Source organism: Macrotis lagotis, chromosome 1 (assembly GCF_037893015.1).
Source record: "Macrotis lagotis isolate mMagLag1 chromosome 1, bilby.v1.9.chrom.fasta, whole genome shotgun sequence".
Lineage (NCBI taxonomy): Eukaryota > Metazoa > Chordata > Mammalia > Peramelemorphia > Peramelidae > Macrotis > Macrotis lagotis.
This window is the reverse complement of record NC_133658.1, coordinates 391,781,923-391,806,591: the sequence shown is the minus strand read 5'-3', so window position 1 is coordinate 391,806,591 and position 24,669 is coordinate 391,781,923. Positions and strand designations below refer to the sequence as shown.

The 24,669-nt window shown below is 34.2% G+C and overlaps 1 protein-coding gene across 2 annotated transcripts in view; it reads right to left on the bottom strand.

Annotated features, from left to right (window-relative positions):
• Positions 1-3,662: 3,662 nt before the first annotated feature.
• CLINT1 (clathrin interactor 1) overlaps positions 3,663-24,669 on the bottom strand; it is a 58,192-nt gene continuing 37,185 nt past the window's right edge. The window contains exons 6-12 of one of the 2 annotated variants that reach the window (XM_074212520.1): positions 21,411-21,588; positions 18,501-18,747; positions 15,725-15,797; positions 10,664-10,738; positions 8,334-8,623; positions 6,132-6,336; positions 3,663-5,411 (exon numbers count right to left, since the gene is read on the bottom strand). In XM_074212520.1, the coding sequence (XP_074068621.1) occupies positions 5,065-5,411; positions 6,132-6,336; positions 8,334-8,623; positions 10,664-10,738; positions 15,725-15,797; positions 18,501-18,747; positions 21,411-21,588 (1,415 nt within the window). In that variant the 3' untranslated portion in view covers positions 3,663-5,064. The remainder of the gene's footprint in view (positions 5,412-6,131; positions 6,337-8,333; positions 8,624-10,663; positions 10,739-15,724; positions 15,798-18,500; positions 18,748-21,410; positions 21,589-24,669) is intronic. The other variant, XM_074212519.1, reaches the window with a different exon arrangement.

Genomic DNA, 24,669 nt, shown 5'->3' with positions numbered 1-24,669 from the left:
CATTTTTCCCTACTATAAAATTGTGGTTTGGTCTTTTCCAACAGTGTCCTTCCCTTCATGATCCAACTCTTGCAGATGAGGAAACTGAGACAAACAGGATTTCAGTGACTTTCCCGGAGTCACTAGTAGATGACTGAAGTCAAATTTGCACTTGTCTCCCTATCTCCAGGTCTGGTGTTCCATCCATTGTGCCACCTAGCTGCCTGTAAAATAAAGAAGTTAAACTAGATTACCTCAAAGCTTCCTTCCAGATCTGAATCTTAGGATCATAATAAATGTGTGAAATTTAGGTTGTTTACACTTGACGAATTTTTTTCCATGTTGATGTCACTTTCCTAACACCAGTGTCATAGATTTTAAAATGTTCTCAGTAAGTCTTGTTTTCAAATTTTCTTCTATGATTTTCATTTCAGTAGTTCACCTGTTTTAAAGTTTGCAAAGTGCTTTCCTTACAACACGTCAAGAAGTAAATATTCCAAGTACTATCTGTATTTTGCAGTTGAGGCTGTCTTGTGAATTGTCCATGATCACATGGGTGTAGAAAGTGCAAGGGGCAAGATTTGAATGGTTTCCTTGATTCCAAGGCAGCGTGGTGGTGCAATGAAGAGCACCAGACCTGGACTCAAAGCATAAGCTCTGATATTTAGTAGTTCTGAGACCCTGGGTAAGTCTCTTATCTCTGTTCACCTCAGTTTCCTTATTTGCAAAATGAATTGGAGAAGGTAATGGCTTGCAGGATCTTTGCCAAGAAAACCCAAAATGGGGTCATAGAAAGTCAGATATGACTGAAAAACAATTGAACAAACTTGACTTCAAGTCTAGTGCCTTATGTATTGGTATGACCAATTCTAAATTTGTGAATCAACAGTTCATAGAATCAGAGTGGCAAGAAAGGGCTTATAAGACTATCTAGTCTAATTTTCTCCTTTTTTACAAATGAGGAACTGGGATCAGGGTCGGGGGTTGGAATTTCTCAGGGTCACATGGGTTGTAAGAGCTGGGAAATGAACTGAGCAACTCCTCCAATTTCACATCCAGTCTTGCTTTTGTTGCAATCTGCTTATCCTAGCCTACGAAATAATCCTTGCTTTAACTGCATTTTTCTCTAAATACAGTCTAGCACAGAATCCTATAAGTCACTTAGCTGAAATATGAATCCCTTCTTTGACAATGACCTATGAGAAGATTAAATGCTCTCTGAGGGCAAGGATCACATATCTCAACTGCACTTCCCAGTAATGAACACATACACTGAACGGGAATAATTTTAATAAAATGGCAGACCATGCCACAGTTAACAGTGCAGTGGACATAATGAACAAATTCTCACATATTTAAGATAAAGTAGAAAGTTAGTTTTGATTTTTTCAAGGAGAAAAAAAATATGCCAAGAGCTTATAGTTGTCAACCAAAGGCACTTCTGCAAAATTAAAATGGAAGCCTTTCAGGTTAATTATATCCTTGTCTTCCAGGATGTTCCTTAGAGAACACAGTGCTCAGGGTCATCCAAGGATTGTTGTATGAATACTTCCTGTTCATGTTGTGATACAAAGTATACTAATTTCATTAAGATTTTCCTCAGAAAGTGAAGAGCACCTTTCAAAATTGGCCTGGCTTCCTCTCTGGCCCCCAGGGCGAATCATCAAATTGGGATGAAAAAAGATTTGGAATTTTGCAATTCACCAATACATGAATATCAGTTCATTTAAAAGACAAAGTGGCTCAAACACTTTCTTCTTCATTCCAAGATCAGGAGTCCTCATTTTCAAAGGCCTACTGACTACCTCATTGCAATGGAGAGCAGGTGATGGCTGAATTTCCAAGAGCTAGGTCAGCAGAGTCTATGTTCTGACAAGGTCTACTGAACTGCAGAGAACAAGTTCAGAGACAGATGGTCAGGGGACTAGGCTCATCCCCAAGTCTCATGTGATGGATTTTTTTCTGCTCCATAAATTCCCCAAGACCACCACCCTGTAAGGTACAGAGTGATGACCTGTATGATTATATCATAGAACTTTGAAACATTTGATTCTTTATCAATCATTTATCTATCATGTGAAACAAAATCCTGAAACAAATGAGCAAAAAAACTAGTTTTCAAAATAGAAAACAGGTATCATTTATAATACTTTGGTAGGAATCCCACATGTTAATCACCATTCCTGAGCCTGAGGAACTGAACAAAACATTTCACCTAATGTACCCCAAATGGCACAATGGATAGTGATCAGGACTGAGGGAAGACTTAATCTGATCTCACATTTTTTTTTAGGTTTTTGCAAGGCAAACAAGGTTAAGTGGCTTGCCCAAGGCCACACAGCTAGGTAATTATTAAGTGTCTGAGGTGACATTTGAACTCAGGTACTCCTGACTCCAAGGCCAGTGCTCTATCCACTGCATCACCTAGCCACCCCTAGAATGTACATTTGTAATTGGAAGCTAGTGATGTTTGTGGAAAAGTTGGGGCAAGACTGAGAACATGCTCAACCTTTCAAGATTGGCAACAGGGAAGGCATGTCACCAAATATTTCTTGGTGCCAATTTTAGAAACAGAATGCTAGATTGTATAGATAAGAGGTTTGACCTCATGTAGCAATTATTGTTTTGTGGGGTCAATGACATTTAAGGAAAAAAAAAACCAAGGTGTAGAAAGCCAGCAAACAGTTGTTAAAAACTGAAATGTGAGATGTGTCTACTACATACTTCTGGATTCAGGAGTTTTTTTGGTTTGTTTTTTTTTAGGTTTTTGCAAGGCAGATGGGGTTAAGTGGCTTGCCCAAGGCCACACAGCTAGGTACGCCACCTAGCCGCCCCTGGAGAGATCTTTTAGAAAGGCATGGCATACTTTCCCTAAATCAGTTAAACCTGACTTATTGAAAATTTTCTTTTGGGTATGAAATATTTGGGGAAGGGGCAGCTAGGTGGCACAGTGGATAGAACACCGGCCCTGGAGTCAGGAGTACCTGGTTCAAATCTAGTCTCAGACACTTAATAATTACCTAGCTGTGTGGCCTTGGGCAAGCCACTTAACCCCACTGCCTTGCAAAAAAAACTAAAAAAAAGAAAAGAAAAAAGAAATATCTGGGGAAAAAAAACTTAACTTACTTCCTCTGGCAACTGTATACTGCTTAAGGTTTGTGGTACAACAACTGTCAATCTGAAACTAAGGAGAGAAAAAAAGGCATGGATTTTCCCACTTCTCCAATTTATGGATTAAAATAAAAAAAAAATCAGCAATGAGTTTTCCTGCCCTACCACTAGAGCCTGGTTTGATTACTTTGAAGTAACAACACTTGAAAGCTCCTATTCTTTGAAACTAATTTAAACACACTGAATTGTTGAAAGATTAAAAACCACAGTCAGCTAATTACATTCTCTCTCATCTCTTATTCAGCAAATGAATCACTTTTCATTACCACTTAGCTGAAGTACATGAATTTCTGCCTAATTAGAAATGTTGTAGATGAAGCATTAGCAGGACTGGAGCAGGTCAGGATATCTTTGCTACTTCATTTTTAATTCCTCACAGTAAAGTCGGATAGGAAAGGATGGAGAGAAGTCATTAAATAATTTTAAATTATTTATAAAAATTACTTTGCCCAAATTATAATTATTTTTTCCCAAACAATCTCAAATGTCAAACAAAATGAAGGAAAAAGCGGTTCAACAATGATTTTAATGAATATTTTAATGTTATGTATAACAGAACATTATGAATACAATGGGAACAAAGTTTTATCAATTTAATAAAAAAGAAATTCAACATAAAGAGGGGATGTAATAATTTGATACCTATATTATACTGTTTATTTTCAATATTTATTCCCAACTTGTGGGTAAAACAATTCATTTTGCATTCCAAACTCTAGAATCATGATTTTCATGTGATCTTAATGCAGAATTATAGCAGGAAAACAAAAATGCTTTTTAATTAATTTCCTTTATTTTCCATTAAATCAATAAAATCTTTGACTGCTACAGGTCTCCTTTAATAATGTCTATTTAACTCCCGCTACTGGAACCACAGCTTGCAAATGCCATATTTACACCAAAATAAAACAAAACCAAAACCAAAACCAAGTATTGTATAAAATCTAAAAACCAACACTGTTGGGTTTAAACATTTATATTTAACTTAAAAATGTATTAAGGCTTTTTACCTTAATTTTTTAAAAGATGCCGAAAAAATAAATATTTTTGCGCTCTTTGACTTTTGGTGTTAATCAATGGCTATGGGGATAAACACAGAAAGAAGTCTTGCCCATCAATCACTATAAATTGTAAAGAATACTTGCTGAAAATAAAAAATGCTGGAGATCTTTTTTAGAAAGGAAACCATACAACAGCCTCAGATAAAGCATTTCTCCCAGTTCTCCACTGAATGATAATTATAGTGGGAGAATTGGGAGAAGCCCCTTCTATACCTATCACCAATTGCTTCAAAAGATTTTGTTATAATAAAAATTTGGATAGTATAGCATTGTGCCTGGAATATTAGCAAAAGTATATACATTCCAGTTACCTCTGATTTAGCCATAATCACATATGTAAGCCTTTTTTGGACAAAAATAGATATTTTTATAAAAAACAGATTATCAGACTTGAATGACTTCAACCATGGACTCAAGAGTGGTAGTAAAAGCAATGGGTCCAATTATGACAAGGCGATTCAGGGACAGAAAAATCAAGTTCATCAGGTAAAAGAAAAGTACAAAATTAGAGATTCAAACAGGTTTGTTCAGCCCTATTTCAGTCTTTCCACAAATTATGATGAAATTGCTTATTTAATTTATAAAGGCTTTTGATGGTCTCACTACAAAACATGGTCTAGGCTCATTGGAAAAAAATAATTATACTGCCTCATCTGAAGTGCCCTGGCCTGTCCATCTGGAAACACTAGATATTTCACTTTTACAAAAAAAGCCTTTTTGGTTTTTTTTTTTATGCAGGTTCATTTTTAGTATTGGATAAAAGAAAAAGGGTACTGATCAGCATTTTTCATCCCAACATCACCTCTCTCTGCAGCTAAAAAAACCTTCATTCAATCTGGTTCTTTATAGACTCTTATTTGCTAAAGTTGGCAAAGTTTGCAAAGGCATCTTGCTTGGGTTGTACAGTTCCAGAAGCCATGGCTAGGCTGGGCACTCCCATGCCAATTGTGCCGGTCAATCCCAGCCCCGCAGTTGGCATTCCCATGTTCACATTCATGCCCATCATTCCCTGGTTCATCATAGGAGTATTTCCAAGAGAGGCCATGCCCATTGTGCCAGTCATCACATTAGGCATGCCCACAGGCAGGGGTCCTCCCATCAATGTATTGGTTTGAGGTCGGACAGGGATCATATTCGGTGGTGAGCTTAGGTTCACGGCTCCAAAACTTTGGGTCATCACATTCATAGGTTGTTGCATATCTATAGAAAGAAAGAAAACATTTTATTGCAATAAAATCACACTGAAACAAGTGGAATGAGCTAATGAATAAAATATAAAATTCCCTTGGAAACACTTTATAAGGGCGACTTGATGGTACAGTGAATAGAGTGCCTGGCTTTGAGTCAGAAAGATGTACTTCTGAGTTAAAATCTGGCCTCAGATACTTAAGGTGTGACTGTGGACAAATCACTTAACACTGCTTGCCTCATCTGTAAAATAAGCTAGAGAAAGGCAAATCACTCAATACCTTTGTCAAAAAGAATTCAAATGAGATCACAAAAAGTTGGACACAATTGAAAATGAAACAACAAGAAAAGTCAGTAGAAAAGGCAGAACTTGAAATCTGCTCCCAGATAATTTTCTCCTGGCCCTGCTATTCCAAAACTGTTGCAGATGGAAAGGGAAAGAAAATATGTGATCCTTTCTGTAACCACTGCTACTTAACTTTATTACTGGAGTCATACTAAAAAAAATCATCAAGGTGAGAGTAGGGGAAAAGAATCATTTAATGTGTTTGGAATAGACATGATGTGGCAGCAAAAGGAAGTCAAATTTTAGGATAGGCTGTAGCTGGGCTGTCTCTGAAATTCAAGTAAGAAACTTCATGACCCAAAGGGTTTTTGACATGGAAACGAGCTATAATGCTGGAATCAAGATAGGAACACTTCAAGATAAGTCAAAGGATCAATGCCACTTACTTTGTTGCTGGATCATTGTGTTAAGAGATGGCTGCTGGGGCTTGGAAGGCTGCAAACCAGGTAGTAGGTTGTCCAGGCTAATGTTGACACTGGGGTCCGACCACGTAGATGGCAGGGTTTTGCTGACTGATTTCTGGACCATATCTGTATTCTGATTATAGAGAGGATTAGGCTTCTGCAGCACTGTGCTAACATTTTGTAAAGGCTGGAAAAAAGAAAAATACTCTAAAAATTAAGCCTCTTCTCAACTGATACTAAAAGGGAAAATGAGATAGTTTGAGTTGTCAAACACAGTATCAATATATCAGGACTTTCAAATGAAACCCCTAGAACCAAAAATCAACCACAAATGTTTTGTTAGTTAATAAATTTTTTTTTAAAAAAGCTTACATCTGTAGACAGCTTTGGAATTTATAAAGAAATTTCTTTATATCAACCTTGTAAGTTACAAGAAAACTGAGATTTAAAGAGGTTAATAAGTTTGCTCAAGGACCCAGGAAAGAAGTAGCAGAGTCGATCCTGAAATCAAAGTTCTGACTCATCTTTCCTTCTTTAATCACATTTTAAAATTGCACCTATATCAACAAATTAACACTTTCTTTTTTTTTTAAAGGTTTTTTTTTTTTGCAAGGCAAATGGGGTTAAGTGGCTTGCCCAAGGCCACACAGTTAGGTAATTATTAAGCATCTGAGACCAGATCTGAACCCAGGTACTCCTGACTCCAGGGCCAGTGCTTTATCCACTGTGCCACCTAGCCGCCCCAAACAATCACTTTCAACTGTGTGTGCTAATATGTGTGGTACATGCCATCTTCATGTACCAATTATCTGTTGATTAAAGAGAATATTCATAAGAATCAGATAATGTTAGTGATATTTTACAAGAAACTGAGGTCCAGAATAGCTTGCCTCTCATGGTGAGTCAGTTCAAAGCCCTTTCTAGTACACATGGGCATTCTCAGTATTACTATATGATACAGGTGATTCTCAATATATAAATTAATTATATCCCTTTAAAACAAAGGGTGAGAAATATACATGGTGCTATGAATGCACCTATTATATTTTTCTGTGATTAATTCAAATGAAAGAAAGTCATCCTTAGAGACCAGGATAATATAAGGAAAAAAGAAAAAGAACGTAAGACAATAGGGAAAATATACTTAAAAGACAGCAAGACACAGGTATTAATGCAGAATGACTTTTCTTTTGCAAGGCAATGGGGTTAGGTGACTTTTCCAAGGTCACACAGCCAATTAAGTGTCTGAGGCCAAATTTGAACTCAGGTCCTCCTGACTCCAAGGGCCAGTGCTCTAAGCTGCTCCTTGACACAGCTTTAATTAACACTTCAAAAAGTTTAAAAGACTATGTGCTTGAGAAGAATAAGTTTTACATGGATGCTCACAGAGGGAGAATGCTCTCTATTCTGTTGGTGAGGCCTTTTCCAGGATCTTCACACTGTTGTTGTCCTATTTCCCACAACTCAAAAATTACAAGTTATTTTTAGACTCAATTTCTGTATACAACAGTCACCTCTTTACATTCTTTGTTCTCTTTCCATATCCTAATACCTGGAGGAGTAGAACCTGGACCCTGAAATTGGTAGTTAGCATAAAAAGTAAATCTGCTCGAGAGCTAGACATAAAATTATCAAGTTTTGCACTCAAACATGACCGAACTCTTAAGCTGTATGTATTTTAAACCTAATCATCTTTTATAAAGTTAACTTAAAAAAAATAACAATAACCCTAAAACTTCCATTTTCATTTCATTCACATAAATGACCTAAAGAGTTTACAAAGAGAAATAATACCAAACAGTTAAACAATGTAACATAGAATCCATGAGATGAATATTTTTACTTGATTGGTATTACTTGGAGAAAATATTTTCTGAATTATCATGAATATTTTAAAAATAAACTCTTTCTCAAAATTATTTTTAACACCTCAAGAGAAATATTGATGATCCAGCTGCATTTTGATTTTTTCTTTTCTGGCACCAAAAGTAGCATGCCTTTCAGTATACTTTCTAAATTAAGTATCTAAACTAAGTATTTTATTTAGTTAAACACCACAATATTTTGTTTAATTGAAAAACAGAAAGAAAATGACTCACTATCTCCTGAGCTGATGACCTTACTATTCTTTACTTTCTGGAATGGAGAAGTGAAGAAACAAAACATAGATTGGATTGGACTTACCTGTGATCGTGACATGGGTAAACCAAGGCCCACTGTACTAGTGCTCATCATAGAGAAATTCATACTTTGGGAAGATGTCATGGTTCCTTGGGAGGAGCCCATTAAATCAAATAAATCTGAAGTATTTGAGGCTGCTGGAGGCTGACTCAGAGTTGGCTGTGAGCTACTGAAGAGTTCCACAGCTGGCTGAGGGGGGCTACTGAAAAGTTCTCCACTAGAAGCCATGGGACCAGAAGCTTGGTTGAAGGCACTCCAGTCACCAAAGTCTCCATTCCCACTTGTTGCTGAACCTAGAAGAGAAAGGATTGGGGTGGGGATGGGAAGGGGGAAAGGTAAGAGACTTTTTGAAAGGCAAATGCAACACGTTATGAACTGAAACAAATGAAAGCTGATTTGTATCCATCCAGATTAACATCCACAGGTACAATCTCCAACACAGACTTTGTTTTCTCTCATGAATATTCATTTGGTTTTATCAAGGTAGCAATGAAAAGAAAAAAGAAACTCCTACATTAAAAGTAAAATCTATGTTGGATAGGTCTTCAAGTGATACACTTCTGAAATAATGACAGAAGTTCTCTTCAGTCAAGTTTACAAATTAAAAGTACTTCTAGCTAGATGGTAACAGTATGGGCAAGTTTAGATGGTCAAAAATAAGTAAAGATTTTTTTTTTTTTAGCTCTAAAATGCCTGAACTTTTCTCTAGGATTGTCACTATTCTCAAAAAGGGAGCCTGGAAGAGACAACAAATGCTTTGAAAAACTATTGTCATTTCATAGGACTCTCTAGGAAATCAAGCTACTTGGAGTAACTAAAACAATACCATTAAGTTAATGAAATTCAATTAATAGAACATAAGCAAATATAAGAATTCAGTATTTAGACTATCTCCTGTACCTTCTGACTTTCTTGGCCATTTCTTCAATGCTAGCATATTTTGCACAGTCATGATGACTGTAGCAATGCTATCTCATCCTATTTCCTTCTTTACTTGATTACAGTTTCAATTCTTAAAAAGTCTTTCAAAATGACATTTAAAAAACAATAAAATAAACCTAAAATTATTCTTTAAAATAAAAGTATAGTTTTAAAACTGAAAATAAAGTTTTGTATGGATCATTTAACATTCATAGTTAAGGTCTGTTGAGAGTTAATATAATTAGGGAATACCTTTTCCTTTCAGTAAAATAAGTGGAAAGCAAATTTTTGTTTACTATCATTTAAAATAACAAAGTAAATAAATTTTTGAAAAACAAATTTATTTACAACCCCCAAGCACTTTTAATCCAAGAAATGGACTAGTATTCATTACCTCAGAGCTTTTACTAAGTGAGTCTTTGATCTCCTTTACCAAAAAAAAAAAAACCCCAACAAAAAACTACATTGGGATATTTTAGAACAATCCAAAGAAAATGTTTCTTTACAGTTTCATAAAGACTTCATTAGGACAGTTTTTTAAGCTGCTTATTCTTTGTCCTCTCCTTGGGCAGTTGATTTTTTTTCCCTCTAAGCAGATTTAAAAAGGAATCTGCTATAGTAGTCTTATTTAGCACTTCCTCCTTTAGAAATGTCAAAAAAGAGGTGCTCAAATTATTTCAAAGCTATTTTAAGATTTTTTCTTCATCTTGAAGTTTTAACCTAGACTGCTACATTTTAAAGTAATTTATTTAAATTATTAAAGAATTTTATAGCTCAACAGTTGATATCAATCTTTTTTTTTAACTCTTTTTTTTTTGTTTTAGCTTTTTGCAAGGCAAATGGGATTAAGTGGCTTGCCCAAGGCCACACGGCTAGGTAATTATTAAGTGTGTCTGAGACCGGATTTGAACCCAGGTACTCCTGACTCCAAGGCCGGTGCTTTATCCACTAGGCCACCTAGCCACCCCTATCAATCTTGATACATCTGAGTTCTTCTGGAAAAAAAACACACTACAAACCAAGACTTCTTATAAATAATTGACTAGTGCTTAGAACATTGCCTGGTGCATAGTAGGGAATTAAGAAATGCTTATTTGATTTAATTCCTCTACTGCTCCCAAGATGAAGAATTATTTATAATTTGAAACTCAGTAACTCTAAGTAAAAGAAATTGACCTGAATTACAATTTTTCTCTAATCCAAAAGACATTTTTATAAACAACAGATTTATTCAACAGTACAGTATGGCTTATATTTGGCAAAAGATTCATTTGCCAATTTTACTTTTTCATCCTTTATGTCTTATGAGTGAACAGGAAGTCATACAAACCAGAAGAGATAGAACTTAAGAAGAAAAAAAAATTCTTTAATTTTAACTCCTTAGTTCCACAGTCAATAAAATCTTATCATACCTTGCAAAGGAAAGTTTCCTGATGCAGCAGCTGATCCAAAGTCAGCAAATCCTCCAAACAGATCAGCTGATCCACCTGGAAATTAAAGACAGAGAAAAAGTAAATCTTATGTTCAAAGAAGAGTGAGCAATTCCAGAGTTATTTTTAGAATAGGAAAACCCTCCCAGAATTCTCTCCCCATATTGCTTAAAAGCAACAGAGTTAATCAACATTAGTTTGCAAGACACTACAATGGATCTTTTAAGTAACTATTGTCACTAAGTTCTATTTCTGGTGAAACAAAACACATCATTGAGTGTTAAAAGTTAACACATTCAAAAAAGACTAAGCTAGGATGCTATTAAAAAAGTAAAACTATTCTGTTATGAAAATGTAAAGCTGATTGGTGTAAAAACCAAAACAAATTACAAATGAGAATTATCAAAGCCCTAAACGTTTCAAGGAGATTAATTTTTCACATAAAAAATTTGGTCCACATAATTTCAAAATACACTAAAAATATTAGGATTTACTTTTCTGATATTTGAAGAACAAAGTGTGCATCCATGCTTATTTATAAACTAATTTACTAAAATAAAATTCAAGTCATCAATCTATAAATCTATGAATTAAATAATGCAGCCTCTAATTTTGAAAATTTCCTGTTTGTAAATTTACGCCAAATTTAATTTTCTAGCAACAGTTTCAACTGATATATATTTTTTCAATGAAGTTATAACATGAAGAACATTGCTTTAAACATTTTTAGTTATAAACTTTCTAATAGGCTAACCTAAATTCTGGAATGGTTGCCCTTATTTTTGTTTGTCCTTTAAGAATTCACTTCATAACAGTGACAACCTTAGAAGTAGCAGCAGCTCCATTATTGTGCTTTTAGTGTTATGCGTACATTATATAGGTTACATCACAGCTGCTTAGCCTGCAGTGCTTAGAAACTAGCCAGGTGGGACTGGAACATCTGTGCTGCACTCAAACACCACCAGGGACAACTTCCAACATCTGGTGCCATTTCTGAATTGTCTTATCGCTGCAAGACATTCTGCCCCATCTGCTACACTCAACTGGGTTAATTAAACTAGAACCATCTCCCTTTTTTAATAAATGGCCAGCAGGAATGAAAGGAACAATTCAGTTTCTGATACATGTACTGGTATTCCTTTTTAATGCCATTTGATTGTTCTTAGCTATAACAATGCCCTTCTCTCTCCCCCCAAAATGGGATCTAGCACCCCACCTCCACCTAAACTCCTAAAAAATAAAAAAAGATGGAGTCACACTTCTCTACTTTATAGTCTTCAAAGCTTCGTGTCATTATGACCTTAGTTTTCTGAGTATTAGAATATGCATGACATTGTATACCAATTAGTAAATTAAATAGATCTATGTATTAATCCAATTTGTTGCAATCCAATTTGTTTATATTAATTTAAACACAATTAAAGAAAAACAAACTGAATATAGGTGAAGGAAAACAACCAATTTCAAACTAAAAGATTTACTTCTTTATGACAGATCTGTGTTTGATGGTTCCATAAGATCACTGAGTTAGAGCTGGGATGTGAGAATCATCTAGTTCACTCCCTCACTTTACAGAACTGAAGCTCAGAGAAGGCAAGTAACTTGTCCCAGGGAGGAAGTAAATAAAAGAAAGGTTCCATTCCAGGTCCTGCAACCCCAGAGCCAGCACTTTCCCCATTGTATCACATTGCTTTTATATTAACAAATGTGTACAGGAGAGCTGTTTTTCAATTTCCTCATAAAATGGGAATAATATAGTATTTTCATTTAAGCACTAGTTCCTCTCAAATGGTGGGGCTATAAATTTAAATGCTCCCATGACCTAAATTAAACCCTTGAATGATCAACTTGGTTTTTTACAGTTCTCCATCTTTTACCACAAAAGCCACCCAAACCAGAGGCATTTGCTGTTGTAGACTCCAAGTGTCTCCTCACTTTCTATATCTATACTACTATAAGAGGTCCATGTGAACCACCTTTTACGGGAAAGGGTCATCACCTCAAAAAGAATGCTGATATTTCTTTCATCTCATAATTATCAAATACATTCAAATCTAATTATGATTCTATTTAGGCTCAAGAAAACAAACACTATCTTAAGTTTGATATTTCAAAGTTTTTAATTCAAAACTTTAATTTTTCAGTCAAATTTCCTTGCTTGTCCAGGAAATCTATCTTTACTCAAATGTGTGGTAAATTCAGAGAAAAATGATCAAAGCCACTGTCATCTTTTGAATTCCTTGGGTTGTCCCAGCTAATTTCTGCAAAGGTATTTTAAAAGTTATCTTTTAACCTCTTACATTCTTTGCTGATAAGAATAAATGTTTCCATACACTATGTAGAAAATATATATTTGTCTATCGCAAATCAAATGCATGTGAAAGACTGTGTTAAACTTCACAACATGAGCTATCCTTCAAGATTCCCACATGAGAGCTGTCATTATAAATGAACCATTTCCATCTGCCTTCTCAGGGCAGCAAGGAGGTTATTTACAATCACCAGCTGGTAACATGTCTTTTTTCACAACCCTGTTATACAAAGGAAAAATATAGCCAAACTACATGGTATTTAAAATACAGAGTAAATAACATCTACTTTGAGAATATTTTCATCTGCTAGGTATTAAAATTGATAGATAAAATAAAACTGTCTAATGTAGGAACACCTAAATTTTGAGTTAATATCTTGAAATGCATTAGATGTTTGATATTAATATTTATGTGAATAATTTTAGTGTTAAGTCTTAACTCAGAGTTTCACTGAATATGTACAGTTAAGTTTGTATTTAAATGTCTAGATTATTCATTAATAGAAAAACCTTGGCATAGATATAATGAAACTAATTTTCAGATTAATTTGTAATTTTATATGGTTGATTATATAAAATGTTTTATTATAAAGAAAAATTTGTCAGTGATCTATTTACAATTCCCTCTTAAATTCTATAAGCCAATAAACTTTAAATGGGCATTCCTTAAATTTGTATTGAGTATGACATGTTTGTTCTTTTGAACACCACCAAACATAAATTATCATATATGAAGTCATACTATGGATCAGTACTTAAGTTAGTTAAGAAACTCCTTTGGAACTATCTTTGAAGGAAATGTGATATATTCAGTTCTAAAAGTCAAACGGTTTCCCCTTCCATATCTGATGCTTATCATTTACCATCTATAAAGGCTACCAAAATATCCCTAAGACATAAATTCACATGAAAATACCCCAACATCAGAAAATCTTCATGGCATCCAGTCTTGATGAATGGTTGCATCTTAGTTTCATTTTGTTTTAAACTCACCAGAACATTTTATAACAGTTTTACCATTGGTGTTCTCAAAGATGCTAACAAGAAGAATGAACCCTACCCTCTCCCCTCCAAACATAAAAATTTTTCTTTTATTTCTCAAAGGAGACAGTCATCTCCAAGCAGCACAGATGCCATATCTACTTAGCTTTTACAGTTCATGATCTTATTACTTGCAGGATGACACTAGTGTAAGTATAGGCACATCTGCTAAACAGCACCCAAATGACATCCCACACAGCAATGTTAATGTGGTAGCTTCCTAACACCTTGAGATGTGTAGGTGAATTTTCTTTCAATAGTAAAGTCAACCTGAAACAATCTGTATATTTTTAAACATTTTAAACAGAGAAAGATTTGAAAAAGCAAGAAAAGTAGATTCCAAATCAATTCTTTCATTTACTTTTGCGCTTAAGAGAAAATTTAGTTTAATGTGAAATCACGCTTAAAGATTTTATTCAAACTCACTAAATATCGGGGGGGGAGGAGATTTGACAGAACTATAGTTTCTCTGCTACCATATCTCACTATATTAATTATTATTTCTATTTAATTTGCCAAACTTTTGCTTGTAGCTGATGAAGAAAACTGCTCAAAATTTTCTTGCCAAAGAAAGGAAACACGTTGGTGCTTAATAATTCTGTTTAAAATAATACCAATACAATCCCACTCCAAAAAGTTATAGTTATCCAACTGACCTTCCTAGGATTGATTGCTCTATTAAAAACACAGCAGAGATATGTGAAAGGAGCTGTTTAATACTTCAAGCCAGGAAGTATATCAAAATAGCTGATACATTGTGAAACTATTTCAAGCTAACCATTTAATATATCTACAGATGGAGAGAACTCAAAGTACACCTCAAAAAAGTAAAATGAGGGGTGGCTAGGTGGTGCAGTGGATAGAGCACCGGCCTTGGAGTCAGGAGTATCTGGGTTCAAATCCAACCTCAGACACTTAATAATTACCTAGCCGTGTGGCCGTGGGCAAGCCACTTAACCCCATTGCCTTGAAAAATCTATTAAAAAAAAAAAGTAAAATGAATGATGAAGTGACTAAAATATTTATTACTTTAGGGTTGCTCAACTAATAATGTTTGATAATTTTAGATCTATTTGTTAGTGATATGAACATAAAGAAACAATAGTGAAAAGACTGTGAAAAACAGATTAGGATAAAGGGAAACCTAGATTTTCTAATGCACAAACAGGCCAAGTGATTAGTGATATCTCCCACTTAACTTGAAATGTAGATTGTTTAGCTCAAAGCTGCTTATAACATTAATTATATTCAAATAATAGGGTTCAAGCTACTTTGGAAGACTATTTATATATCTTTCCTTACCCTATCATCTGTCTTCATGATGTCTGAATTTCGTTAGCATCTGTCTAAAGTAGACTTAGCAAAATATTTGTTTTGCATTAGGAGTTTTACTTGATCTGTTTTCACCAAAATAGTAATTTATTATACTAAAATCATACACATAAACTATAAGGCACACTTTCCCTAAGATCAATTTTAAGGTTTAAAAATATGTGAAAGGTAATACAAGACAGGTCTTCCTTATTCCTAATTTAATGCTCTTTACATTATATATTACCTTCTTTTTAGAAATGTTATTTTACAATTTTATTTTCAGTTTAAAAATGATGAAATATTTTTTTTTATTGGAGTCAGAGAGGTTCTGTGATAAAAGTTTAGTGGGAAAAAAAAAAAGTAAATGCAAAACTTACCTGTTGGTTGGCTAGCTCCATCAAATAGTAGATCAACAAGGTCACCAGATGATCTGCTGCTAGGCACTGAAGTCTAAAAGCAAATCAGTAATGTAGAAGTTTAAATAAACTTCATTTTTTGGATTTTTCTGGAATACACTTCTTCAAATGAATAAGACATTTAAGTAATTGAAAAAAGTTGAGTAGAAAGAAACTTTGGTCAGTTGACCAATAAGTTTTATATTATATTTTATCCATCTCTACTTCTAAACAAAACATCTAGATATTCATTTTAAACAAGGAAAAGTCATATTATTCTGAAAAAGACTAGTTAACTTCAACTACAAAGACAACTCTCAAACATACAAATTGGCACTTGCAAAACAAGTGCCAATCAACAGTATGTAAATGTGGTTCTTCAGAAAAAACTTCCAAACAGCAATGAAATTATACTTTTAGGAAAAAACAAATATCGAACAGTGACAAGTCTATAAACATTTAAATGACTACAGCATATCCAAGACTACAAGTATTATGAAGAGCCAAGATGTACATATGGAAACAACAGCATATAAGCACTTTTTATTTTGGAGAAGGAAAAGATAACTGTTGCTTGGAGTGATCCCCACAAAAGAAGTGGGACTTCAAAGTGCTAGACTGGTAAAAAGGAGTGTAGAGAGGGTTCCATATAAATGCACACTGAAGTCTGTCTAGAAAGGCAGGGTCAACTGATGGACACCGAATGTCAAGTTAAGTGATGCTGTTCTGTCCTCACTTTGAAATACACATTCTTCTTGTCTGAACCTTGTCTCATGTCCTTTTTATCTAAACAAATTATTTGAATCTTTCAAAGGAGCAAATTAAATGAGATGATACTTTAAAGGACTGAGCATAGTACCTGTCACATAGCAGGCACCATATAAATGCTTATTCCATTCCCCATCCTCCTTCAAAGTTCAAATCAAGCCCTACTGTATCCATGAAATCTTTAATTATACACTAGCCCACATTAATCTTTTCTCTGAGATCTAACGTTTAGTCTAGACCAAATGTGTCAAACTCAAATAGAAACAGAGATCACTAACCAATACACTAAAGATTCTTCTGGGCCACATACTAACTTAGAAAATCACACATTAACATTATCTATGTCCTATTTTTATTTATTGTTAAATATTGCTTAGTTACATTTTAATCTGGTTTGGGTCATACTTGAATGTTGTGGGTGGGTCACATATGTTTGATAACTTTGATTTAGACCATGCAATCTAGTACTTGATATATTTCTTATGATTCTTCTTCCTAACTGGTCTCACGTACTTTACTGCCTGCCAACTGGATTGTGAATTCTGGAGTTGAGGTGGCATATGTCTTATCTCCCAACAAGTATGAACAAGTTTTTTTGTTTTGTTTTTTTTTTGTAAGGAAAACGGGGTTAAGTGGCTTGCCCAAGGCCACACAGTAAGGTAATTATTAAGTGTCTGAGACCAGATTTGAACCCAGGTACTCCTGACTCCAGGGCCAGTGCTCTATCCACTATGCCACCTAGCCACCCCAAGTATGAACAAGTTTGAAGCTGCTTTTTTCTCAACCAAGATTAGCCAGAATTATAGACCACCATGGAGGAAGGTCAAGTTACTCATATAATATTTATAATCAAACCTTATGCTATACTAATCTAGCAAGAACTAGACAAACTCAAAATATATTTCTTAAAGTTTTCTAAAGTCACCACATGATAGAGATGGAACAAGGACTTTGAAAAAAATGGTCAGTTGTTGTCAAAGAGGATCAAAATGTTAGCGTCAAATTACAAAGCATCTGAGTGAGGCTGATCAGAAAAAATACAAGCTTGGAATGCTCTACCCCAGGTTGGGTCCAAATAGTCCATGTAATTATTTGGGGTGAATTTTCTGAATATGTGCATCTTAAGTTTCTGTTGAGTTATTTCAATTCTGCTCTGTTCATTGAGCATAGCACCTTCTATGATGAGGGCATGCCATGCTAGGCAAGTAGTTCTGTGCCAGTTGTCTCTCACTAAGAAAACTGCCAATATCATGAGAATTTATCCAAAGCAGGTGTTATTATTATAAACTATATTAACATGACAAATTAAGTATGTCAGGTTCACTTGCAGAGTGAATAAACAACTGGGAGGTAAATAGCTTTTTGATATGCTTCAAAGTTGACCAACAAAATAGGTATCCCCCCTCCAAGTGTATGTTAAATGTATTCTGTCCTTATATACTTTATTTCTTTTCTTTTCTAAAATCTTCAGTAGTATAGTCTAGACTCAAAAATTCCTGTGGCTCCAATAGGGATGTTAGTTATTCTCAGAAGCTAGAGGCAGCCCCAAGAAAAATCTATAAATGACTGTCTGTTTCTTCTATCTAAAATGAAGTGTTGGGACGCCTAGGTGGCACAGTGAATAGAGCACCGGCCCTGGAGTCAGGAGGACCTGGGTTCAAATCTGACCTCAGACACTTAATTTCCTAGCTGTGTGGCCTTGGGCAAGCCATTTAACCCCACTGCCTTGCCAAAAACAAACAAACAAACAAACAAGAAAAACAAAACCCAACCAACCAAACAAACCTAAAAAAAAAAAAAATGAAGTGTTGCTTCTACATTCAGGGTCTATGTTCAGGGTTACCAACTGAAAGTTTTTCTGTCCAAAGAGCATTCTTATCATAAACAGATTTGCTGGAGAACCCCAATTAACATCTGCTACCTATAATAGACTGTACTGTGCCCATGATGAAGAACTTTAAAAATTATATGAACTTAAGGCTAATCCTACCTTTATTGAAGACTGAGGTGTATGAGTTGTAGCATTTAGATCTGGACTTGCTTTATCCCCTGTGTAATGAGCTGCTGCTCCAAGATCAATGGTTTTGGAAGGATTTGCTGTGCGTTTGTGTCTAGTGGTGGTTGTCTCTGTGGCCTGTGTAATGTGAATATGTTTCGTTGTCACAGTTTCCTCTTCATCTTTGAATTCGCTTTTAGGAGATTTACCTCTTCTTGCTTTCTTTTCTTCATCACTGTCACTAAAAGACATTTTAAAAATAGTAAGATGATACTATTCCAAAAGTTTTCCTTAGTAATTTATATTTAGAGATTTGGGACAAAGTATCATTCAAATTCCATACTTTGTTATATGGCTATATGAGCAAGTACTTTAGTGAAAGAAACCGCAAAATATTTAAACAACTCTTATGAAATGCATCTCCTATATTAAAGATTAAAATTTTAAATAATTATTGACAAATAAGTGTTAGATGGATATCATTTGACATCCTCCATTCCCCCAAAATCTTATGAAATATTGCACACATCCTTATCTCAATATCTCAATATTGTCAATAAGGTAAATATGACTGAGGCCCTGAGAAATTAACCGATACTTTTCTGCTATATTATACTGCTCACTTAATCTGAGATTTGGAGTCTCACTTAAAAAACAGCATAACAACCATCACTATCTTATCAGATTTCAATAGTGTAAACACCTGTGTCTGGCATCCATTTTCTTGCAAAGATACTTGCAAAATGGCTGTTATTTCCTCAATATAGTACTACATTATTACTAGCTCATTTGAGCAAACTTTCCAAATTCTACAATTATCATCATCCCCTATTTTCAATGGATAATTAAGTTGATTTCCATAAGTGGAGAAAAAAACTTAGTAACAAGTATATAGCATTTTACACTACATGGAAAGCTTAAATGTACTGAAATATTTTGATTACCTTCTGGGTAAAGTCTAAAACAAAAATTTGTTTTAACAGTATGAAAGAAAATGGGCTGGTGCCTTTAGATGTGAAAACTCAAGGAAATATTGGGGAATTGGGAGAACATAAGGAGAAGAATATGTCACACATTTTGTTTAATCTTAAAGTAGTTTAATTTAAAGATACTACTTAATAAAGTATAAAAAAATTCCTCCTTTGCTATAAAAATTATCATTGAAATGCTCTAATTCAGGCTAAGTTAAAAGCAATCTTCTATTTAAATATGAATCATTTTGGAACTCTGAAAATCTAAGATGAAGACTGGCTTTCCACCTAGAGAAAGGGGCTAACATTTTTAGCTACATAGTTTTAAAACCAAAAATTAAAAAAATCTTGAAAAGCCATGTAGTGGCCCTTCCTACTTAGCATCACAATAACTGAACTGAAGAATTACAATACCAATGTTGTGGATCATGCTAATTATACTGATAGAAATCTGACTTTCTGTGCACTCCACGTGTTTCAGGTCCAGACTAACTTCATAGTTTGTGACTTTTAAGCTCAAAGATTGAGTTCTAGGAAGCATCATGAAAAGAACAGATTTATAACTACTAAAAGAATCTCTCTTACCCTCATGCCTATTTATTTTAGCCTGATACTCATAGAGACCAGCCATCTAAAAATCTACATTATATCATTTCCCAAATAAGGCGACAGAATAGATCTGGCCAGAGCTTTTCCATGTTCTAAGGAGTAAAGCCTTTACTATGTCAATTTATTAGGACAATCCAGTAGGTCATATTCCCTCTCCAATTTATCTCTCTAGACTATTTCAAATCCTCTATTACAACCTGAATATTCCAAATCAAAGAAATGAAAATAATTATTGGACACACACACACACACACACACACACCACAGAGATTTCATTTTAGATTTAAGGAATGAATGGGAAAAGGAAGGGAGGAGAGAATAATGTGAAGAAACAAGAGTAAAGAAAAAAGAACAATTGGAACAGAGGAGAGAATATTAAGATGCAGAAAGTCTGATCCCTAGTAAATGGGCTGTCTGATTTATCTTCTAAGTAATGCCCGTGAGTACAACAGTGTCAAAAAAGAAAATTCTAAAAACACATAAAATTCTTGTGCCAATAAAGACAACGTTCCAGAAATAATCTTGAAAGTGATAGTCAGTCTTTGACATTTTCAGAACTCTTGATATGTGAACAAAATAAATATGCTGAGAAGCAGGATAATAATAATATTCCAGTACCTGCACAGCCTTCAAATACAACATCTATCTCAGGAGATTAGTTTCAATTTCTATAATGGTCACAGAAATATTACAGATTAATGTTCCCTTTAGAGGCAATAAGACTTTGCAATGTAGGAAGAACCTTAACACATACACTTATGAAAAAGCAACATAATGAATGTGGAAATAGTTTAGATTTTGCTCCATAGGACTATGGGGGGAAGATGACATATATGAAAGTAGGTACCATAACTCAGAACCATACTCCAGCAATTAATTCTTCTGGTTTTTATTACTAACCTGTTGGGCACTTTGCTGTTTTCCCTCAACCATACATGATATGAACATACAATGAAGTGGCAGAAAGCAAAAGAATAAAATTCCAAATCCTAGAGTTTGCTGATATTTTGGAAATTAATTTCGGTAAACTTGCAGTTCCCATCCCCATCTAAGGAGTAATTTCTTCTTCCTCATTTGTTTCACCTGACATGTTAAGGCAATCCACATCCTGCTGCAGAATCATTATAAAAACAAGTAGTACTTGTTCTAAGGAAAATATTCACCATAGGAGAGATTAAGTGACTCAAGTAAATGCACAGAGAAAACTTGGTGGGAGTGACTTAAGGAAAACGGAATTAATTTGTTTGGCAAAACACATCTGACATAGCATTAAAAAAAAAGCCATAACCCTTTCCAAGAGACCTAGGAAACAAAGTGTCAATACCTGCATCTTTCTGGGGAGTCTTCTCTATCTTTCCTGCGGAACTTGCTGATGGTGTCATCAATTGTGCTTCCAATTTTATCACTCAGTTCACCTAATTTATCACTGAATGGAAAAGCACTCTTGTTTTTATCCCATTCCTCGTCCCATTTTGACTTTGGTTCAGGATCGTACCTTTCACCTATATGATGCATTGAAAACACAAGTAAAGCTAAGGACATTAAATTCAAAAATACGCCTGCAATTCTAATTTCTGAAGCTTTTCCTCCTGCAAAACAGTTTTCAAAGCAAAACTGAAAGCTCCCACCGTGCTGAATCAACACAATTACAGCAAGGCACAGCATGTAATGCCAGTCTTTAAGTGGCAAGGAATGCAGATTCAAAAGCTTTTGTTTATGAAAACTTCCACAATTTTAAAGTCCAGCCCAGCACTCAGGAAGTTCTAAAATGGGGGTGAAGGATCACCATAAGATAGAAAAGTCAAACACAAGGATAACAAGCAAATCAGAAATAGAAAAAAAAATAGTCATTTAAAGAAAAAGATTTTGGGGAAATTTCAAAGATATTTTAATGCTATGAATACTTGAGAACTACCATGGTACTCCAAAGTCTAAGAAAAAGTATGTAATTTTCCCTTATAACTAAATCTTATAACATATTAGAATACATCATGAAGAAAACTTCTAGCAACATTTAACAAAAATCAAATTTCAGAAAATAATGGAAAGGAAATGAGCACAACAAACATTTAAATGAATAATATTGAACTGACACCAAAACATTACTTTTTTAATTGGGTTACTTTATGTTTTCAACACTTAAAAAATGACTGACAGCAATTTTGTAGATAAAAATGAAATAAAACAAAGTCTCTTTATCAAAGTTACATATTTCCTAACATTTTATAACAGTCCATGTAGAGAAGTTTTGTCTCAAACTTTTCTACAAGCAATAGCTTGTCAAAAGAAACAAATTCTTGCCACTAGCAGTTACAAAGAATAGAAACAAGATGACTAACAAAATAGGACCTTGGTGTGAAAGTAAACTATACAGTTAAAAATAGCACATTATTTGATCAACTACACACACACAGTCCAAACATATATTTTGACTTGCACTACTTATAGACCATCTGCTTGAACTGTAGGGAGTAGTGAGGGAACAAGTCTGAGATCATAATTTCAAGAGCATCACTTTTAGTCTGGTTCATCAGTTGTCCTCCTCAGAGACAAATGGGGAAGAATGATAAGTGGTATCTCATTCGGTGAGCTGAGGAGGTTTTCTTGCATACATGTCCACAATGAACTTAGGTGAAGAGGTGAAACTTGACATGAGTAAGAGGAGGGGTAATCTCTGAGTAGATGAAGGAAAGCAGTAATAAAAGGAATGGAATTATTTACCAACTAAAAATGATGAATTCTGGAATAAACTTGCATTACCCATAACTGATTTCTTTTTCAATGTTTTCTTAGTCTCTTAAGAGTAAGAACAGTGTATTAAGTGCTTTTGGAACAGATCGACATTGCTTAAATATGGTCCAATAGACTTTGAAAACAAAAGCACCATGCTATTATCTTTAATAATATTTAACTGTTTTTTAAGCCTAGAAATACTCCAGCTAAAAAGGAACAATTCTATCTATGCTATCCAGTCAAAAACTGAACCTGGCTAGGCTTATCACTTCAATATTAGAAATATTTTCCAATGATAAAGTCCAATCATAGGCAAAAATCCAGATTAAATTATGAAAAGAAAATGAGAATTATAACAGAAAAAAGATTATGGTTGATGTACAAAGTCATGTTATAAAAATTAATGTACAGTAGTGATATCTCACAGAAAAAGGAACTCTCATTATGTGAAGAACAGTTATTTGAGTTTCTGGGCTACATAAATGACAATTTCAAAAAAATTTTAAAGCACAATACTATGATAGAAATGATTAAAACCTACAACTACACTGAATTACTGCAATAGAAAGTAGCTCATCATGACAGACTTTAAATGCTTCACATTTCACAGGTACCTTAAAGCTCTAAATGCTACAGTCTTAAATTTTCTATCATTATCAGATCTGTTACAAAGAAAAGAGAGGGATATGTGCAAGTAAATCTATAAAACAAGTGTTAAAAATAAGATTTAAAATTTTTTAAAAAAAGGAAATAATTAGTGTTCCTAAACTGCTCCTCTAAAAATAAAGCACGCAACTATTTTGCTGAACAAAATTTTAAAATTTCTTAGATTCCCGATAAAGTGCTTTAAATTTTGAGTAAAACAATCAGGACAATTAAAGAATTTTTCTTTGTTATGCTCCTGTTGAATATAAAAATTTTGATTTTAGAAGTATTCCTGGATTTTAGGAATAGTTATGTTCAATTATTTTTTTTTCCTCTGTAGGAACAGAATAGAAGAAACGAGAAATTCTTCATGCTTCCATACCTAGTGTTTTACACATTTTTTGTTTTCTTCATATTAGCAAATTCCACTTGCATGTATGAGTATGAAAATGTGGGTGCTTCACAAAAGATCAGAGGATTATTGACATCTTTAGCACAGGATAATATAAGCTCAACAGAATACACTTATACAAATTTTACATTTATTACAAATAAAAAGTGGTACATTTTAAGGGTTGTTTTAAATAGATTATGTTCTAGCCTGTTCAGAAAGAGTAGGAACAAAAAACAAAAATGAACAATCATTCTAATTTATGCAAACTTGAAGTCATGTTAGCAGGAATACAGTACATGACCACATGCCCAATGGCTACTAAGGATCTGAATTTAGTTATTTTACTGAATATGGGAGAAAAGTGTTCTGCATTTTTTAAGGAAAAGACTAGTTATAAAACCTGATTAAAATTTAGAGGATGACTCATCACCAGTCACCTTTTTTTATTCAAGGGTAGTTAAATACAGGATTTTTTTCATTGCTGTTGTCTGTTTCAAAGTTAAGCTTTGGAATATAAATATTAAACGAGTTGAAATTCTTTCATATGCTCAACTCCTATCTTTTTGCAGGCACATTTTCAAAGGATGTAATAGAATATATATTTTCACTTGATTACTAAAACTGCAACTCTATATTTTAAAGCCTGAGAAGCAAATTAGAAGATTCCGAGGATTCATCAGCTAAAAAGCCATTCACATTTCAAAGAATAACATTCTACATACAGAGTCCTAATTTGGTCTCCAGCACTTCCTTGGTTTTGCAGTATGTCCCATGGGTCAACTAAACACTTCTGAATACTCTTTGCTCACTA